This window comes from Sarcophilus harrisii, chromosome 2 (assembly GCF_902635505.1).
Source record: "Sarcophilus harrisii chromosome 2, mSarHar1.11, whole genome shotgun sequence".
Lineage (NCBI taxonomy): Eukaryota > Metazoa > Chordata > Mammalia > Dasyuromorphia > Dasyuridae > Sarcophilus > Sarcophilus harrisii.
This window is the reverse complement of record NC_045427.1, coordinates 500,327,904-500,346,679: the sequence shown is the minus strand read 5'-3', so window position 1 is coordinate 500,346,679 and position 18,776 is coordinate 500,327,904. Positions and strand designations below refer to the sequence as shown.

The following is an 18,776-nucleotide window of genomic DNA, read 5'->3' as shown; positions in this document are numbered from 1 at the left end:
AATTATAGTGAGTGATATAAAAGATACCAAAAATGCTTTGGAAGTTTAAGGAAAAGAATTAACATTGGAAGAAAATGATGAAGATTAGGAAAGTTTTCATAGAAAGTGAAATTTGAACTTGGGGTTGAATAATAGGTAGGCTTCTGATGAAGAAAAAGGGTAAGGAATGAGGGAGACTTGCAGAGGAAAAGAGCAACAAAGGTGTAAAACATGTTTGGAAAATTATGGCTAGTCCATTGAGGCGCAGGAAAAAGGACCAAAGGTAATACACATAAATTGGGGCAGAATATTGAGAGCTTTCAGTGTTATGAACTTGGTTCAAACTTTGACTTATTCAACCATAAAAGAAAGGATTTAAAAAAAAAAAAAGAGCATTATGGTCAGAAAAATGCTTGAAAATATTCTTTTGTCATAAGTATATATAAGATATACTTAGTTTTGGCAAGGACTATTGTCTCACCCTTTACTAACTTCCAAAATCCTGGGTCATTGTATTGTATTTTGTTGAGCTTTTTCTGAATGAATTTTCCTGGTAAAAATAATAAAGGATATTTAGTAGAGTTTGTACAGGTGCATCTACAGCTCAGCTCTCCTTTCTTCTTTTTTACTAGCAATATAAGTAAAGTCTATTGTCATATATTTTATGGAGCATACTTTACTTATTTTTGCCTCCTTTTTTATATTTTCTCTCACTTAATGATTTTTTTTTTTTTTAAGAAGAAACCTAAGTGTTTTTGTAGTTTAATCCCTAGGCTATTCCTTTCTAGAATTCTGCTTTTGAGAAATAACTAAAATAAACAAATTTCCTTAGGTCTTTTTGAATCTTAAGTTTTAGTTGAGTGTGGAAATACAAAACAGAAATTATGCTGGGAAGAGGGAAGACATAAAGAAGGAAAGGGGTGTTGATTCTTTGAGTAAATACACTGACTATAAGATTGTTAGAACCAAATCAACAATAACAAACATGCTTGGGCCATCAAAAATTATCTTACAAATCTTTTTTTTTTTAATTTTGTAAGTCTTCCCTGAACGTGGAATTTACATAGAGAATTGAATATTCCTCTCTTAACATAGTAATCTAAAATTTTGCCCTATAGATGTTTGCAATGACAACAGACTTTTCAAGATTTAGGATAAGTAAATTAGAATATGTGCAAATTATGACCCTCTAGTGCCATTATGTTCTGAATACAGTTAACTTAATAAGTTTAATCTTCATAATAAGAGTATTGTATTGAGTTATTTACTTGAATTTTGCTTAGCTCAAGAAACAGCTTTTAGAAGAAAAGGAGGAGAATCTTAACAAAATCAAGGTAGAACTTGAAGAAAAACTCAAAGGTACCATTACAACAGCAAAGAGCCAGTGGCTGAAAGAAAAAGAAACTGATATTAAACAGCAAATTGAAAATGAAGTTATCTTAGCCAAAACACAGTGGGAGAACGAACAGAAAGAGGTGTGGGCTTTAATATATCTCTTCAGTTGCTATATTCAAATATGTGCTATTGAATGATCTATTTAGACTAACCTTCCTAAAACTCACATGGGACATTTTTTGCCAAGTATATAAATATTCAACTGCTTACTAAATTTAATTCTTAGAGCTAGGGTAACTCACATATTGAATTAGAGAGTCAAATAGAGGACTATGATAAGTGTTGTATTGTTTAATCCCATTAGTCTTATTTTGACCTTTTCTTCTATCAAGATTTCTTAATCTCGCTTTGATAACAGGGAGGCTATACTTAACCTCTTTTAGACCAATGAACCTGAATCAGTAGCCTAGTTTTGTGTCACATGAAATACTTCTGGTTATTCTAGACTAATATTCATAATTCATACTCAATATTGAATATTTTGATAGAAATATTGATAGAATTTGTGATAGAAAATATGACTAGGAAAACTCAAAAGTAAAAAGCCTCAGTAGTTAGATTGAGGATTAAATATAGGATCATGTGATTCCAAGTTGTTTCTTGGAAGACAGGAATGAAGTTACACTATCTTAAACTCTTTTTCTTCCTTCAGCAGATGTTTTTGAGCATCCATTGCTAAGGGAGAATGTGAATATTAGGAAGAAAATTTCATAGTCCATTCTTTAATAAAGCTTTAAAAAATCTGATATAAGATAGATACATCTATAATTGTGATTCAGTATAGTAATATTAAATGTCAAAAGAGAAATGGAAAAAAGGCTATGAACAGAAGAGAAAAATATTTCTGTCTAGGAATGAGACTAAAGGGGAGGAGAACTACAAAAAATCTTTATAAAGATAGTATTTTAATTGTGCCTTGAAAGGAAGAAAAAGAATTGGATGGGTAAGCTGGGGATCAGGGGAGATATGTAGAAGAAAGAGCTTTTTAAGTGTAGGAAACAACTTAAGTAGAACAAACACACAAAGATGGAGATTCACAGAGTGTAATAAGGGAACAGCAAGTACTTCCATTTGACTGTAATATAAAGTGCCATAAGGCACTTTATTGGTTGGGGTCAAATGGTGGGAGATCAGAGGTATTTCTTATGTAGTCCCAAATTCCCAAGTGCAGCTGGAACCAAATTAAAATATAATTGGAAATTTTAACAAAAATACAATAGAACATAATGTTAAAATGTGATTTTCTAAGTCAATTTGCTGTCTCAAGGACCTCATATATGGTTTAGTAGTCCCAGTTTGTTTGACACCACTACTGTAGATAATGGAAAGGCACTGGAGAAAGGATTCTAAATCCAACAGTTCATTTTAAAAGGGGTTAAGACCATCTCTAAATGGTAATATAGACCTACATGATATGCTTGAGAGGCACAAAAGCCTCATCTCTTCCCATCTCTGTACCAACATCCTTCCTGATGCTGGCACCTAAAATTACTACCATTAATCACTCTTTTAAGATATTAAAGGACCCTGTTAAAATAACAATATTATCTTTCTTCCCAATTATTACTTTAGTTTGTGAGATTAGTTAATCTCACCTTTAAAAAGGCAGTAGGATTTTAATCAGTTAGGTCAGCAAAGTCCTAAATTTGAGCAAAAACTAAGTGAGAGGTATAAAAGGGAAAGAAGAGAGAGGGGGGATTTCAGGGAATGGAATAGACTAGGATCAGTTTTGCTTAGAATTGATCTTAATGAAGTCATTATCACTTGACCATATTATTGTAAGTGCAGCAGTTTTATAACAAGGCACTTTTGTTTACCCTAATGAGCCCCCTTGGATGTTTGGTGAAGCACGTCTATTACTCACTGAGTGGAATTCCACACTAATCAACAAATGTGAGAAGAATCCTTTTGTACCTCATAGTAAGCATAAGAAAATATTCACAAGAAATTCACAAAATATTTCCACATATTTTTATGCACCTTTGCAATATTAGTGTAACAACTTTCCAAAAGCTTGAATTATCCTTGAGTGTAAAAAGGGCACAGTAATAAGAGTCTTATACAAATTCTATTCTGATAGAAACAGCACTGGCCTCAACCACGAGATGGTTTTTATTTCCTTCTTTGCTACCAGTGATCTGTGTAATCTTGGGGTAGTACTGTACTTTAACATCCCTTTAACTTCAGGTATATACATCTGTGAGATTGGGGGGGATTGGATTAGGTATGGGATGTGAGGTCTCTTTATCATAAATTAGAGTCATTGTCCATTAAAGTCCTATATTGAAGTTTCAATGTGGTTTGGAGATAACTTAGGTTCTTGAAGGCTATGCCAGCAGGGCACAAACTAGCAATTTTACAGTCACTAAACTGAAAGGGCTAAGAGTAGAGACCCCTGTGATACACTTAGTTTGTTATCAAGGGCCAACCTGCCAAGTTTACATAGTCTCATCAGTTGAATTGTTGGAACATCCATAAGTGAACTCCTAGATAAAACTCATCCAAGAGAGCTCATTAGATTGGTAATCTGCATAGTAGGTATGTCATCTATCGTATTGGTAGATGACAATTTATGAAGTGTCACCTACCAAAGATGGAACGATTATAATTGGTGTCCCATTAAATCTGTGGATTTTAGAAGCAAGATAAAGTCAAAGAATAATTTTCAGAATGTTTCCAAGACTATATCTTCATTGGTTAAATTCCTAACCCATGTGTAATCATTGTCTAGAATGGTTTTCAAATGCATTAGCTGTGGTTGTTCCTTTGGCTGACAAAAATCAATCCTGGCTTTTACTTATTTGAAGATTTTTCTTTTCTAAAATTTTTCTTTCAAAAACAGATCAAAGACAAAGTTATTCAGCAGTTAGAAAGGGAGTGGCGGTTTAAACTGGATCAAACTATAAAAGAAATGAAAAAGAAGACTTTTGATTGTGGCATCCAGACTGACCAAATAATCACCCCAGATGTAATTTCCAAGAAAGAGATGGAAGCAGTGATTGAAGAGCAGCAATTGAAGATTCAGCAAGATATATTGCAAGAGAAGGAAACGGCCATTAAAGAGGCTCTGAAAAAACATGAAAAAGAGATGGAGATCCAATATCATGAAAATATTACCAAACAGGTAATAAGCAGATGATAATAGTTCTTCATTGTGTTATACCTGTGAACTTTTAGAGATAAGTGGATTTATTTAATTTTGGGACTACTTTGTGGTCTGCTTCTAGGATAAAATAGTATTATATGATTTCTGACTGCTTTTAACTATTTGTTACAAAATTATGCCTTCATTGTTTTGTTTTTATGATTCATTAAAAACCAATGAGTGCTGTATCAGGTCCTTAATAGATGCTTATTGTGGAGGCAGCATGGTGTGAATGGACAGAGTCCTGAAGACTTGGTCTTATCTTCTACACATACTCATCATATCCTGTGCCAGATCGCTTAATCCCTCACTTAACTCTTGAGTCTGTAAATTGTAAAGAAGGTACCAGTTTTCCTTGATAGAAGAATTTCTTCACCCCGTAACTGTTAAATTTGATGTCCTTTCCTTAGAATGGACGTCATCCTTCTTAACCTCATTACATTTTTTGATATCAATTAACTCTCTCTTTCCTTTCTTGGCATCCCATAGCAAAGGGATATCATTGCTGTTACTTGGTTCCTACTTGTATAATTATTCTGTTTTTTGTAGAATCATGCATCGCCTGAAGGTGTGTATTCACTCCAAGAGTCTATGCAGTATCCTTTCTTCATCTCACCCTCTGCCTCCCTTGCTGGTCTTATTTGCTCTCATGAATTTAGTTTTCATCACACAGATTCCAAATCTATATATCTAGCTCCTAAATTCCAGTCCCATATATATCTGTATCTTACTGCTTTCCAGAAATCTTTATCAATGTAATTCCATTGGTAGTTTGGATTTAATATGTCCAGGATATAATTGTCACCCTTATCTTTGTTAAAGGAAACACTTATCTTCCTAGTCATTCAGTTTCATAACCCTTGAATTGTCCTTCACTCTTTTCTCTTTGCATTCCCTGACCACCCTTCTCCTCCCCTCCTCCCACCATAAAAATCACTGGTCAAGTCCTGTTGAATCTATTAGATAGTATTTCTTGTATTTTTGTCTTTTGCTCCACAAAGTTCTTATATTTAGGCTTCCAACACTTCTCAACTTTTGTTTAATAGCATTAGGATTATTCTCATTACCTCTGATTTATCTTCTACATAGTTGTGAAAATAATCTTCCTAAGACACTCTGCCTGCTCAGAAACATTCAATGGCTTCCTGTTCACTCTGGTATAAGGTATAAATTTCTTAGTTTAGCATTCAAGGCCTTTGACAATATGGTTCTAGTATGTTTTTATGTTACTCCCATTCTTGTATTGAATTTCATCCATAATGGAGCATTTAGGTGGTGCAGTGGATAGAACACGGCCCTGAAGTCAGGAGGACCTGAGTTTAAATTTGGTCTCAGACACTTAACACTTTCTAGCTGTGTGACTCTGGGCAAGTCACTTAACCCCAATTGCCTTGGCAGAATGAATGAATGAAATTTCATCCATATTGGACTACTAACTTTTCTCTGAATTCTACAGTTAATCTTCTGCCTTATGTATTCTTCATCCATGTACCTGAAATCAGCTCTCAGAATTTATCTTTATTTGTCTCATTTCATGTACCACTTCCTCTGAACCTTTCCTGATTCTGCTTCCTTTGTTTATCCCCAATGAAGTTGCTAGTATTCTCATTCTCCTAAAATTATGTCAGATCATTCTTATCTTTCTTTATATATTGAACTTTAGCAGAATGTAAACTATTTTGTGGCAATGCTTGTTATAGCTCTATCACATTATAAGAGTTAGGTGCTTTATAAATGTTTGAGCTCAACAAAATTGAAAATTGTCCTAGCCCTCTGCTCATATTCTCATCCAGCTGTGAAGATCATTATATAATAAGTAATGATGCCTGTAGATATTAACAGATTCTCTATTTTTAATGTTTCTTTGATTTTAAAAATTGTTTATTGACATATTTAGTTTTTATATTTATTTACCAATACATCCTTTTCTCCCCTTCCCAGAAAGCCATCTCTTATAACTTTGTCTCTCATACTTTTTAAAAGATTCCCTTGGATCATTGTGATAACGAGTTAATCTACTCTATTGGTTGAAGGGACTTCATTTTACATCTTTGTTTTATATTGCCTTGCAGGTAGAAGTAGCTGTGTTAAATGCTCGTTCTCGATGGCTGCAAGAACTTCCTGAGCTTGCAGAGTATAGAGCCAACCTAAAGGCTGAACAGATGAAATGGGAGGCAGAACATGAAGTTTCTATGGCCAAAAAGGTACTAATTACCCTGTATTACTAAGAGAACTTGAGGGAAGTCTTCTGCTTTCTTCTATCAAGAGAATGGCTAAACAGGAAGGACCTGTCATACTTTTGTCTAATGATTCATTCCAGTATTTCCCAGACTTCACGATGAGGAATATCTTCCTAACTACTGAATTAAATCCAATTTGTTGCAGTTGAATCTGATTTTCTCTTTTCAGAAAGAGCTAAAAAATAGCTACTTCTTGTCATTCATAAAATATACCTTCATATATTAGAAGATTATTTTCAGCTTAATTATAGCTACCTTCTTTCCAAGTGACTAAAAAGCTAATTCCTTTGGGGTCTTTTAATAGTCTTATCTTCCAAAGTGTTTCATTACATTACCTATTTCACAGGGTTATTAAGAATCAAAAAAATTCATAAACATGAAAGTACTATGAACTATGAAGTACTATGTAAATTAATCTGTTGCCATTAGTGATTATGATAAATGTCGAGGGAGGGATAGCTAGGTGGCAATAGGTAGAGAAAGAGTGCCAGGCCTGAAGTCAGCAAGAATTGAATTTAAATCCAGCCTCAGATACTTAGCAGCTATATACCCTGGACAAACTACTTAAATCTATTTGCCCCAGTTTCCTCATCTATAAAGCACTGGAGAAGGAAATGGCAAAGCATTCTGGTATCTTTGCCAAGAAAACTCCAAATATGAATAATTGTCCATGTGCATGTTTTGAAAAATAAAAAGCTTTAATAAAAAAGAAAAAAAGAAAGAAAACTCCCCATGGGATCACAAATAGCTGGACACAACTGAAACAACTGAATACCAAATTTTTAAAAATGTTAGTAGAATTCTTGTAGAATCACTATATTTTTCTGACAGTCAGGGGCTTAATTCTCGGCTTCACTAATAAGGTTTTGCTTGCTATTGACTGAAAGATTTTTGAGTTTTTTGTTCCCATTTTATGTATCCCAGTATTGGGTTTTAATCTCTCATGTTTATGTGAAAAGGGCAATACCTATTCTAAATACAAAGAATTTTACTTTTTTTTTACTCCCACTGTTACTTTGATTTTACCCTTTTCAATTCTGTTTTTGGTTGCTTCCTCTTCCTTTCCAAATTTGTTTAGAAATCTACTGCCATTCCCCTAAGTGCTAGTCATTTTAGCTAATAAAAATGAAATTTGACAGAAATAAATATAAATTCTGTACTTGAATTTAAAACATCAATTGAACAAGTACAGAATGGGAGAAACACGAACAGTAGTTCATATGAAAAAGATTTCGGGATATTAGTGGAATCCACATTCAGTAGAAATCAACATGATGATCTAGCTGCCAAAAATAGCTAATGTGAGCTTTGACTTTATTAATTAGGATTATTAATATTATTAATAGAATGGGGGAAGAAATAGTTTTACTGTATGCCACCATGGGCAGAATTACATGTTCAGTTTAGGTTTTCTCACATTTTAGTATGGATGTTAATAAACTTTAAAAGGAGTTAGAATGGTGATGATAATGATGATTAAAATGATGATAAAAAATGACTGGTTATAGGAATTGGAGATCTTTAGTCTGAAAAAGATGAGTTAGTGGTATTAGGATGCCTTGTCTCAGGTATTTGAAGAACTATCACACTGAAAAGTATTTAGATATGTTTTTGTTTAGTGCCCCAAGGAACAAAAATAAGAGCAAAAGGGGCAAAGCTTGTTATTTCCTAACAATAGTTGCTGATTCAAGAGTATAGTGAGTTTCTAAATTGCCTGAGATCTTCAAATGGAGACTAGATGCCCATTTGTCAGAGAATTATCCTAAATCTTTTCTGTTAAAGGAAATTAGACAAGTGAAAAGTGGTTAGTTGCTTTTTGAATTGGTACAATTCTAACTTATTCTGCTTTAAAGAGAAAATTTCCTTAAAATCCAGTTGTTATTGCCAATAAGTAGTTATAAAATATGCATATTATTTTTCTGTCCAGTTTTGTAGTTTCCTTACTAGAATACTTCATTTCATTTATGAAGTAAAAGGATTTTTGAACTTGCATTTTTAAAAGAAGTTAACTAGTTGATTTTCCTAAAAATTTATTTTGTACATTTTTTTTAGTTCCACATACTTTAATTTTTAACATGTTATTAAAGGGAGAGCATAGTTCTTTTAAATGACAGATTTTTGGTGAGTTGGGGGAAAGAGATTAAACCTACAGTAAACATTCTGCAATAATAAAAATATTTTTTCCTTCAAAAATTTTTGATTTTTTTCCCAATTCCATGTAAAAATAATTGACATTTTTTTAAAATTATGAGTTCCAAATTCTTTCCTTTCCCTACTTCTTCCTTGAGAAGGCAAGCAAATTTGATAGAGATTATATACAAATAGTCATGTAGAGCAGATTTCCATGTCAGCCATGTTATAAAAGAAAAGATAGTTCTCCAAAAACCCAAAGGAAAAAATGTGCTTTAATCTGCATTTAGAATCTATCAGTTTTTTCTCTAGAGACAAATAGTATTTTTCATTATAAGTCTTTTAGAATTAAATTGGATTTTCGCATTGCTAAAGAATACTAAGTCATTCATAGTTTTTTATCATACTGTTATTATGTATGTATGATGTTTTTTCTGGTTCTGCTTACTTCACTTTTTCATCAGTAAGCTTTTCCAAGTTTTTTTTTTTTAACCATTCTGAATGATGCCAACTTGTCTTAAGTATACATTTTCCATCATATTCAAACAATATTAATTTCAAAGACTTCAAATAAATTGGTTGAGCAGTTTAAAGTGGGGAAAGGCTTATAGATGATTTAAATGTCAATTTTTAAATCCTTTAGGTATCACTTGCAATTTTGGAAGCTAAAGAGAAATGGAAGACAGATCTTGGAAACGCTGAAGAAAATGTCAAAGAACTTGAAGCAAAGGTTTTTTCTCTCCAGAAGGAACTAGAATTAAAAGAGGAAGAAATCCCTGTGATTGTCCGAGCTAAGTTGGCTCAGTCCCGAAGTGAATGGAACAAAGAAAAACAAGAAGAAATCCGTAAAATTCAAGAACAAAATGAGAAAGACTACAGGAAATTTTTAGATGACCATCGAAACAAAATTAATGAGGTGCTTGCAACAGCGAAGGAAGATTTTATGAAACAAAAAACTGAACTAATTCTTCAGAAAGATGTTGAATTACAGACATGTCTAGAACAGAAGCAAAGAGAATGGACAATTCAGGAAGGCAAGCATATCCAGATGGAGATTCATCAGTATGAGGAGGATATTCTGACTGATATTGAGCTTCTTGTAGAGGAAATTTATGAAGAGCTTAGTGGAATTGAAAACAAACATCTTTTGAAAACCAAATCTTGTTCTCCAAGACGACTAAATACCCAATATTTTGAAAAACTAAGGGCCTGCATACAGATGGCTTTCAGAGGTACATTGTACCGACTTCTAGAGAAGAGTAATCCTGAATGGATAACGGTATGTTATTATTACATAGCTATTAAGGATTCAGGGTGATGACTTTAGAAATTACACATATATATGTATGTGTGTATATATATATATATATATATATATATATATATATATATATATATTTTTTTTTTTTTCCCCGTCTCTCCTTTATTGTGATTTAGAATTTGGAGTTTAATAAAAATGATAGGACAAACATTGTTAATAATGGTCTAAAAGCTTTTTGAAGCTTATCTAAAGGATTGAAGAGTCTTGTCTACCACCAAGGATTTCTACTTGTATATAATCCTTCAAATACTATGCAGATGTTAATTATCTGTCATTTTTTCCCTAGAAAATGTGTAACTTTTTTTGTGTCGCCTAAGTTTTCAGGGGCAAAATTTATCTTGAATCTCTTTTTAATTTTTTAAAACTATTTTAAACACATAATGTGCTTATATTAGATTTTAAGAGATCTTCATTAAATGAAAACTTGCATTATCCTTCAAAATTTTATAATTTAAAGGAAAAAACAAAGATTGCTAACCACATGAAAAGGTATACATTAATAGAAGTTCAACAAACTTAAAAAAAACTAGATGACATCCCAACTATAAAATTTATAAGTGCATGCATATACATATGGGGTGATTGAACTCTGCTCTTGTCAGAAATATCGTAAGATTTTAAGTCTATGTAGATCCAATTTTTATGCCATAGGGAAGAGAATCTAATGGGGAAAGTTAATTTTAGTGGTTTTAAAAGCATCAGGCAGAATATTGGATTTACATATATTTTTACCATGATTAACATATATGGGATTACTTGCCATCTAGGGGAAAGTGTGGAATTAGGGGCCGGGGGTGGGGGTGGGGAATTGGAACACAAGGTTTTGCCAAGATCAATGGTGAAAAATTATCCTTGCATATATTTTGAAAATAAAAAGCTTCAATTAAAAAAAGCATAATTGGCAGAAAGGAACAGGAAATATGGAATAGCATTATAAGAGCTCAAAAGCAGCGGAAGAATATGCATGTGTTTACATGTTGGATGTTAGGAAGTTTTCCTGACCAAAGGAAAAAGAATGACAGCGATAATTCATGAGATGGAGTCATTTGATAAAGGCTTTAAGGCTTAGGATCTTGGTTTTGACTTTGATATCTAATTGGAAAGGACATTGTCTTAGCATTTAATTGAAAAATGTTTTTACTTATATCACTTTATACCTATGTGGTTGCAAGATAGTATTGTTATTTTACTGTTTGAGCAACTCAGAATTGTGCTCTTTAGGGCCAATAGGCACATCTCATCCAATCCTTTTATTTTATAGATAAGAAGCTCAGAGCAATGAACTTTTTTGACCAAAATCATCTCAAATTTACTGGAAGAGCCAAATTTAGAACTCAATTTTCCTGTTTCCTTCCTAGTATAGTGTCTCTCAGATGACCATATTTTTCTTTTTTTCATAGTCCTCTACTGTAGAGGGCTGAAACTCTTGAGTCGTTGCACTGAGGTCGGTTCAAGCACTTAAGGCTAATTACCGATTGGACAATACTCTATGGGCATGTTCTTGGGGAATGACTCTTCCCACTATCCTGTGCTGGCTCGATAATTGCTGTATACAGAGAATTGTAGGAGGGACTAGGGGGTAGAGTAAGACTAGCCAGGTTCACTCTCTGGGCAGGAGACGAAGAAGGAAGGTTGCAGAGATTCTGCTTCTATCCAATTCAATCCTACCAATAAGACCAAGAATAAAGACTAAGGACTTTTGCTTATCCTGACTCCGGTTGATTCTAAGGTATCCAGGGTGCTAACGTGGTCGTCACATTCTACCATTTTAATGGACTGCTTTTGCATATTTATTGGCCTGATGCTTACATTTGCCATTACCATTTGGCAATTTCAGATTTTCCATAGAAATGGCTGGGCAAAAATGATTTTTCAAATTATACTTTATACTATAATTTAGAATTTTGGTCAATCACTCAAGTAGTTATTAAATAATTACTAAGGTCTATGTACTAAAATACCTCATTTCCTCAACCTATTTATTTCCCATAAACTCTTCTTCCACACCCCACCTCAGCCACACACTAAGATAGTTATTCTTCCCCTGCACTGACCACCCTTTTCTCCTTTTTGGTGAACCATGCAACTCTACCCTGTCCTTCTCTTTTGAATCCCTTGTCTCCTTCTGATGTCACTCATGACTCCTCACCAGGCCTCAGGCTTGGGTGTTATGGAATCGTATAGGATTCCACTTGGGGTTTTCTTGGCAAAAATACTGGGACTGCTTTGTCATTTTTTTCTTCCATCTCTGTTTTTACAGATGAGGAAACTGAAGCAAACAGGATTAAGTAATAACTTGCCCCAGGGTTGCTCAGTTAGGCAGTGTTGGAAGCCAGATTTGAATTCAGATCTTCCTGACTCCAGGTTCAGTGCTCAATCCACAGTGTCATCTTGCTGCCCTAACAGCTTTCATAATCCATCATTAATATAATTCATCACCGTCATTGCTATACTTGCTGCTGAACAAAGATGGAAACTTCTGTGTGCCCTACAGATTTATGTTATACAATCTTAACTGGGCCCTCATTATTGCTGAACAATAATCCTACTTTATCTCCTTTATTGACCCCCTACCTCACTCTCATTGCTCAGGTGACTTCTGTCACTTTCTCTTTTTCTACCCCTGTCCCAAATGTTGAAATGGTCTTACTTGTCTGCTTATTTAAATGAATCCATTCCATCCCATCTCTTCCAACAGATTGCCCTCTTGTGAGTGCTATTCTTTCCCTTATTTTCAATCTCTCTCTGCTGGCTATAAACATTTCTATATTTCTCATTTGATCTTTCTACTCTGCACTATTATACTATATTTCTTCTTCAATTTGTAGCTAAACTTCTTAAAAACTTCTCTATATTATTTCATTTGATGATATCATCTGCTCATCAGTTTAATTATCATCTTTATGCTGATAATCCTCAAATCTGCCCATCCTGCCCCAACAACCTTCAATAGTATGTCTCCATTGCTTTTTATATATCAAAGTGGGTATACAGTAGACATCTTAAAGTCAGTATGTCCAAAAGAGAATTTATTCTCTTTCCCTTCTCTTACTTTTGCTATTACTGTATAGTGTTCTCCCAGTACCTCTGATATGCAACTTAAGTGTCACACTCAACTTCTCACTATCTTTTAATTGTCATCTCCAATCTTTTGCCACGGCCTGTTTATTTCACCTTTGCAAGATCTTTTGTATATGACCCCTTCTCTCTCTTGACTTTGCCACCACTCTCTCTATAGGTTCTTATCTTTTAATTCACATCTCAATTATTGCAATAGCCGGCTAACGGATCTTCCCATCTCAAATCTCCCCTCTTCAATCTGTCCTTCAGCCACTAAAGTGATTTTCCTTAATTTTGAAGGTCTTAACCATGTCAACCTTCCCTTACCCAATAAATTCTAGTGGCTTCCTATTGCCTTCAAGTTCAAATACAAAAGGCTCTATTTAGTATCAGAACCATTCATAACTTTGTTCCCTTCTATCTTTTCAACTTTCTTACCCTTACTGCTTGATAATGTATTTTTCTTAATTTCCAAAAACAAAACTCTCCGCTGGGTATTTTCTCTAGCTATCTCTCATGCCTGTAACACTCCCTCCTCTGCTCTGACTACTAACATCCCTGGTTTTAAGTCCCAACTAAAATCCCTATTTTACTTCCCCAATACTTTTTAATTCTAATCTCTTCCCTCAATTATTTCTATATCTTATTTTATATATATTTTGTTTTCATGTCTCCTTCATTAAATTGTAAGCTTCTTGAGGGCAGATAATACCTTTTTTTTTTTTTTTTGGTATTCCTAGTCTTTAGCACAGTGCTTAACACACAGTGGGCATTTTATGATTGATTGCTAAGTCTTGGGGATATAAATTTATAGGGAAAAAGAAAAACATATGCTCTTAAGGAGCTTTTTAATGGAGGAAGACTAGTCATTGAAGAACTGAAAAGCTGGGAAAGAAAAGATATGGGGAATAGTGGCTAAATCCAAACAACCTAGGTGACTAGTTTAGGGTTCTTCCCCAAAATAGAGATTCTTAGGAAAAAATGAAGATTAAGCAGTTACTATTGAAAATTTGGAGACTAAAAATTGATCAAGCTTTTCCTTTTCTACCTCCCACCATTTTTTTTAAAGACTCGCTCTTCACTAAAATCAGTCCAGTCCTTCTCCCTCCCCCTTTGCTGTGCATATAGTCAATTTTCAAATCTTTCAAATACATTAGGCATGTCCATTCATTTGACTTGAGCTCACTAGTCTCTAGAGACAAATTACCTTATTTGACTAAGCACACAACTTTTTACAGCTTTTTGGTTGGGTTTGGGACCTTGGATTTGATGTTGATATTATAATTGAAAAAATGCTAAGCTTAGAATAAGATAATCTATAAAATGATGGATTAAAACAAGAAGGTTTGTAAATTTTCTTCTCATTTGAAAGAACTAATTCCACCTCTACTTACGTGGACAAGTCATTTGTTTTAATTTTTCATCTGAAAAATGAGTACAATACCTGGCTACCTAAATCCTAATAAGCTCATGATAATGAGCCTCTCATGATAAATTAAGACAATATAAGGAAAAATATTTAGAAACTAAATGTTAAATAGTAATTGCAAGATGGTAATATTATTTTACTATATTTGAGCTACCCAGAAATAGGTAGTTGGTCTACCCTTGGGAAATGAAATTCTATCCCTGAGAAAAGGGAGTGATTTTCAAATTCCTGGTTTGCTACTTGTCTAGGAATGCATGACTATGCTTATAGGAAAAGTAGCTTCAGCAATTTTAGCAAGAAAGCATCTACGAACTTTGAGATAAAACACTGGTTTAAATCATTTAAAGATAAAGTACAATTAAAATGTCAAGTGCATATAGTAACAATAATTTTGTTGTTAAAGAGAAAAATGAAACTTTTACAGCAGCAAATTTTTAAAACTTATTACTTATTTTCAGTTTTGGGAATTAGGGTTCAAGAATCATGGGGAATTGAAAAAGAACCAACACCTTTGTTATGAACATGAATTGATTACTAAAACATATACCCACACATTTCCTAAAAAATAAAAATTCATGGATCACTTGGAGCACATTTTTCAAACAAAGAAGGAGCTGCATGCTTAAACTAGCAGTGATTATCTTTCTAAACAAATTTTTTTATGTTTTTTTTTCTCCTTAGAATTATAGTTAAAACCTTTTAATTGGAACTAATACGAATCTCTTGTGCCCAGGGCTCTGCCCTAAAATGCCATTGTTGTCACTTGAAGCAAGTTAGTTAAGAATCACAGTCTTACACCAGCCTTGAAGTCAGGAGGACCTGAGTTCAAATCTGAACTCAAACACGAAATACTTCCTAGCTGTGTGATCTTAGGCAAGTCACTTAACCCCAATTGCCTCAGAAAAAAAAAAAGAAAAACAAGAATCACAGTCTTCCCTTTCAGTGTATCCTAACCTGTTTACAAGTGCTGATAAAGATTACATTGAAATTAAAATACAAATGTGAAAAAAGATGATTTCCCTACCTAACTTGTTAGCTTGAATAGTTGAAGGAATTTTAGGTTAAGAACTGGACTAGACTGCCTAGATTTCAATCTTTATAATTCTTTCCCTTCCTTCTTCTTATTCTAAGAAGGAATGCTTTCCAAATGCTGGGGCATTAATTTTTATATCTTCATGCTTCCACTTAGGATAGAAATTTTTTCAAACATATGTGATAACCAAACATAGGAAATATATTTGATATGGTTTTCTCCACATTTTATGGGGTTTCAGTAAAACCTCACTTCCCTTAAGGAAGATAGTGGAAGAGAAAAAAGGATATGGTTTTTATACAGTAAAGCTGTTGACAGGTTTAAGCATTCAGAGTTATTAGGAAGCAAAATCCACTGGTTTGATGTATATTGATAGTTATCATATAGGCCAAAATTTTCTAAGACAGGTTTTGAGTTAAATAAAGGAAAGTATACTTTTTATAAGACTACTCTATCCTTTCTCAGTCCATATGAAAAGATTTATTTTTGGTTGATTTGTTTTGAAAATATGCATACTGTAAGAACAGTGGACAGATGACTAATCTAGGTATTGGAACCATTTACTAGTTGTGTCACACCTTGCAGGAGTGAATTCCTTAACTTCTCTGAACCCAAGTTTTCCTACATGAGCATGGGAGTGATCTGTTTTTGCCTATCTCCCAAAGTAGGAAGAGGGTCAGATAAGAGCATGTTTAGAAAAACACTTTTTAAAGCATAATATGCAATGCAATATATAAGGTATCAATATAGTTATTAATTTAAGTATTAGATTGTGTTTTATTATTATTAAGCATGCTTGGAAATTTAGCCTTTTGAGATTTTTTTAAGGACTACATTTATTTTAAGGATTTATATAAATTACTAATGAAAGAACATGTAAAATGCCAAATTATGGAATGGGTTTTATATTTGTGTTTCCAATATCTGTGTCTTTAAGAAAAGAGGATAAAGATTCTTCTGGTTCTTCTGCTCCACATTGATTATTTGAGAAATATGTTTCAGAAAAATGAAGTCGTCATGATTTCTGACACAAAGGAAACTGGAGACCAAGCAATCCTTCCTGCTTACAGTGTTGGACACCAAATGCAACTACAAAAAATACTGAAACAACAGAGCTTCTCATGTGAAAAAGCAACAGAGACTGGTAGAGTAACCTTGTTTTTTCTCAGTTTTATACATTCTTCTATGTGTACTGGTAGCTAATGCCTGTCTGGCTATGTATAGAGATTACTAGAAACCAAATGTTTGAACTGGTAGTTTCACAATAAAACTGTTTAAAGACAGGAGGTTCCAGTGAAATTCATGAGAGGGTCTCATTTCAGCTGTTAATGTTACCTCTTGCAAGTCACATTGCCTTACACATGATAGATGTTCAGTAACTAATAAAATGGATAGTTGAATAGATTGTAACCATTTTGTGCTTCAGTTTTTTCTTCTCTCAAATGGGGATAATGACTTTAGCCTGGCAGAAATATTAAGAAAATAAAAATGGGATAAGTGATGTTAAAATGATTAGAAAATGGTTATAGTTAAGTAATTAAAGACACTTTACAAAGATAAAATGTTATTGCTATGTAATGTATAATCCTTTCACTAAAGTTCTTTTTGCATAAAAAAGCTGTTGCAAATGAAATAGCAAATATAACATAAAATGTTTTAAGATTTGCAACACCTTTTACATAACTTATCTAATTTGAGCTTCACAACAACATTGTGAAATATAGGTAATATAGATAAAACTGAGGCTCAGATTAAGCAATTTGCTCATTGTTATCACCGGTAGAATTCAAACCCAGATCTTCCTGATGCCAAGTTCCACATTCTACTTAATATGTCACACTGCTTCAATGTTTCTGTTTCTCCCCAGTACTGAGTTTTACCATAAGAGCCCCTGGCTAGCTTTCATGGCTTCTTATTTACTGTCTGCTATAATCTAGGAAGCTGGAAGCTTGCCAGAGAAACTACACAATCAAACCTGTTAAACCATAAATACGGCTTTATATACAATTAAGTAGCTAGGCCTGAACAAAGGTCTTTGAGAGAGGATATGACTTGTTTTCTCTGCTAAGAAGTAAAGCACTTCATTTTTTTAACAGCAATTTTCCTTTTTAAAAGCTCTTCAATTATCACCATCATCACCCCCACCTTTTTTTCTTTTGCTAACTTTGGAATTATTCACATCTCTCTTTGCGATAGTTAAGATTATCAGAAGTTTTACTACCTGATAAGTGCCTATGTCTGCATAGAGTTTTTTACTTTTCAAATCCTTTCATGTTGTTGATGACAGATTAATAGCCAGATATATCCTGAAGTTTTGCTTTTTGTCTACTTGGGAATACTCTTTTAATAAGAATCTGTGGTTTCATTAGAGTGAATAAACGTATAAAAATCTAAACTAGCTTTCTTTCCGTAATGCCTCAGTAATTGGTCTTAAGAGTTGTTTTGGACAGAAAGTATTCATCATTTGTTAGTAACCCATCTTATGATGGTAAGCTTCTTTAAATTTCATTGTACTGCTACTTCCAAGACAGACCTACAAAATCCACTCTCTGCCTTGTCTTGGGAAGGAGTTAAAAAAATTAATTTTAAGCACAATTTGGCTTAGGGCAGCTGTGCATGTATGAAATAGCCTTAGATCAAAAATAAAACAGTACTAAGAAAACAATCAGTATAATAAGATTTTTTAAGTGACATTTTATGTAATGCATAGCACTAATGTGTTCTATTTTTCTATCATCATCACTGTGATACTAATAAAGGAATAGCTATTGATAGTTTTGTAGACTTGGAGGGGTTATATATAATGTTTCAATCTAATATCAGGATCATGTAATTTTTATAGAGGATGAGAATGTCAGTATTTTTTCTACTTAAGTCCTACTGAGACACCTTACTTATAAGCATGATGCTGAAACTGGGCTTTTGCAGATCATGCCAGTGGAATGCATGCTTGGGCAGGTACTGCTAATAAGTTGAAAAAACTTCTAATATGAGCCCAGTGATAACCACTGGACTTTGCTGAAGATTTGCCTGCCCAAGTTCAA

At 33.4% G+C, this 18,776-nt stretch overlaps 1 protein-coding gene across 10 annotated transcripts in view; it reads left to right on the top strand.

Moving 5' to 3' along the window:
* CEP152 (centrosomal protein 152) overlaps window positions 1-18,776 on the top strand; it is a 90,375-nt gene that overhangs the window by 57,750 nt on the left and 13,849 nt on the right. For 8 of the 10 annotated variants that reach the window (XR_004232376.1, XM_031955158.1, XM_031955154.1 and 5 more), the window contains 5 exons: window positions 1,263-1,454; window positions 4,217-4,498; window positions 6,592-6,723; window positions 9,533-10,168; window positions 16,735-16,876. Coding sequence is in view for 9 of the 10 variants with exons in the window: in XM_031955158.1 (XP_031811018.1) it covers window positions 1,263-1,454; window positions 4,217-4,498; window positions 6,592-6,723; window positions 9,533-10,168; window positions 16,735-16,876 (1,384 nt within the window). In the remaining variant the exon portion in view is untranslated. The remainder of the gene's footprint in view (window positions 1-1,262; window positions 1,455-4,216; window positions 4,499-6,591; window positions 6,724-9,532; window positions 10,169-16,734; window positions 16,877-18,776) is intronic. The other 2 variants (XM_031955162.1, XM_031955161.1) reach the window with 1 other exon arrangement.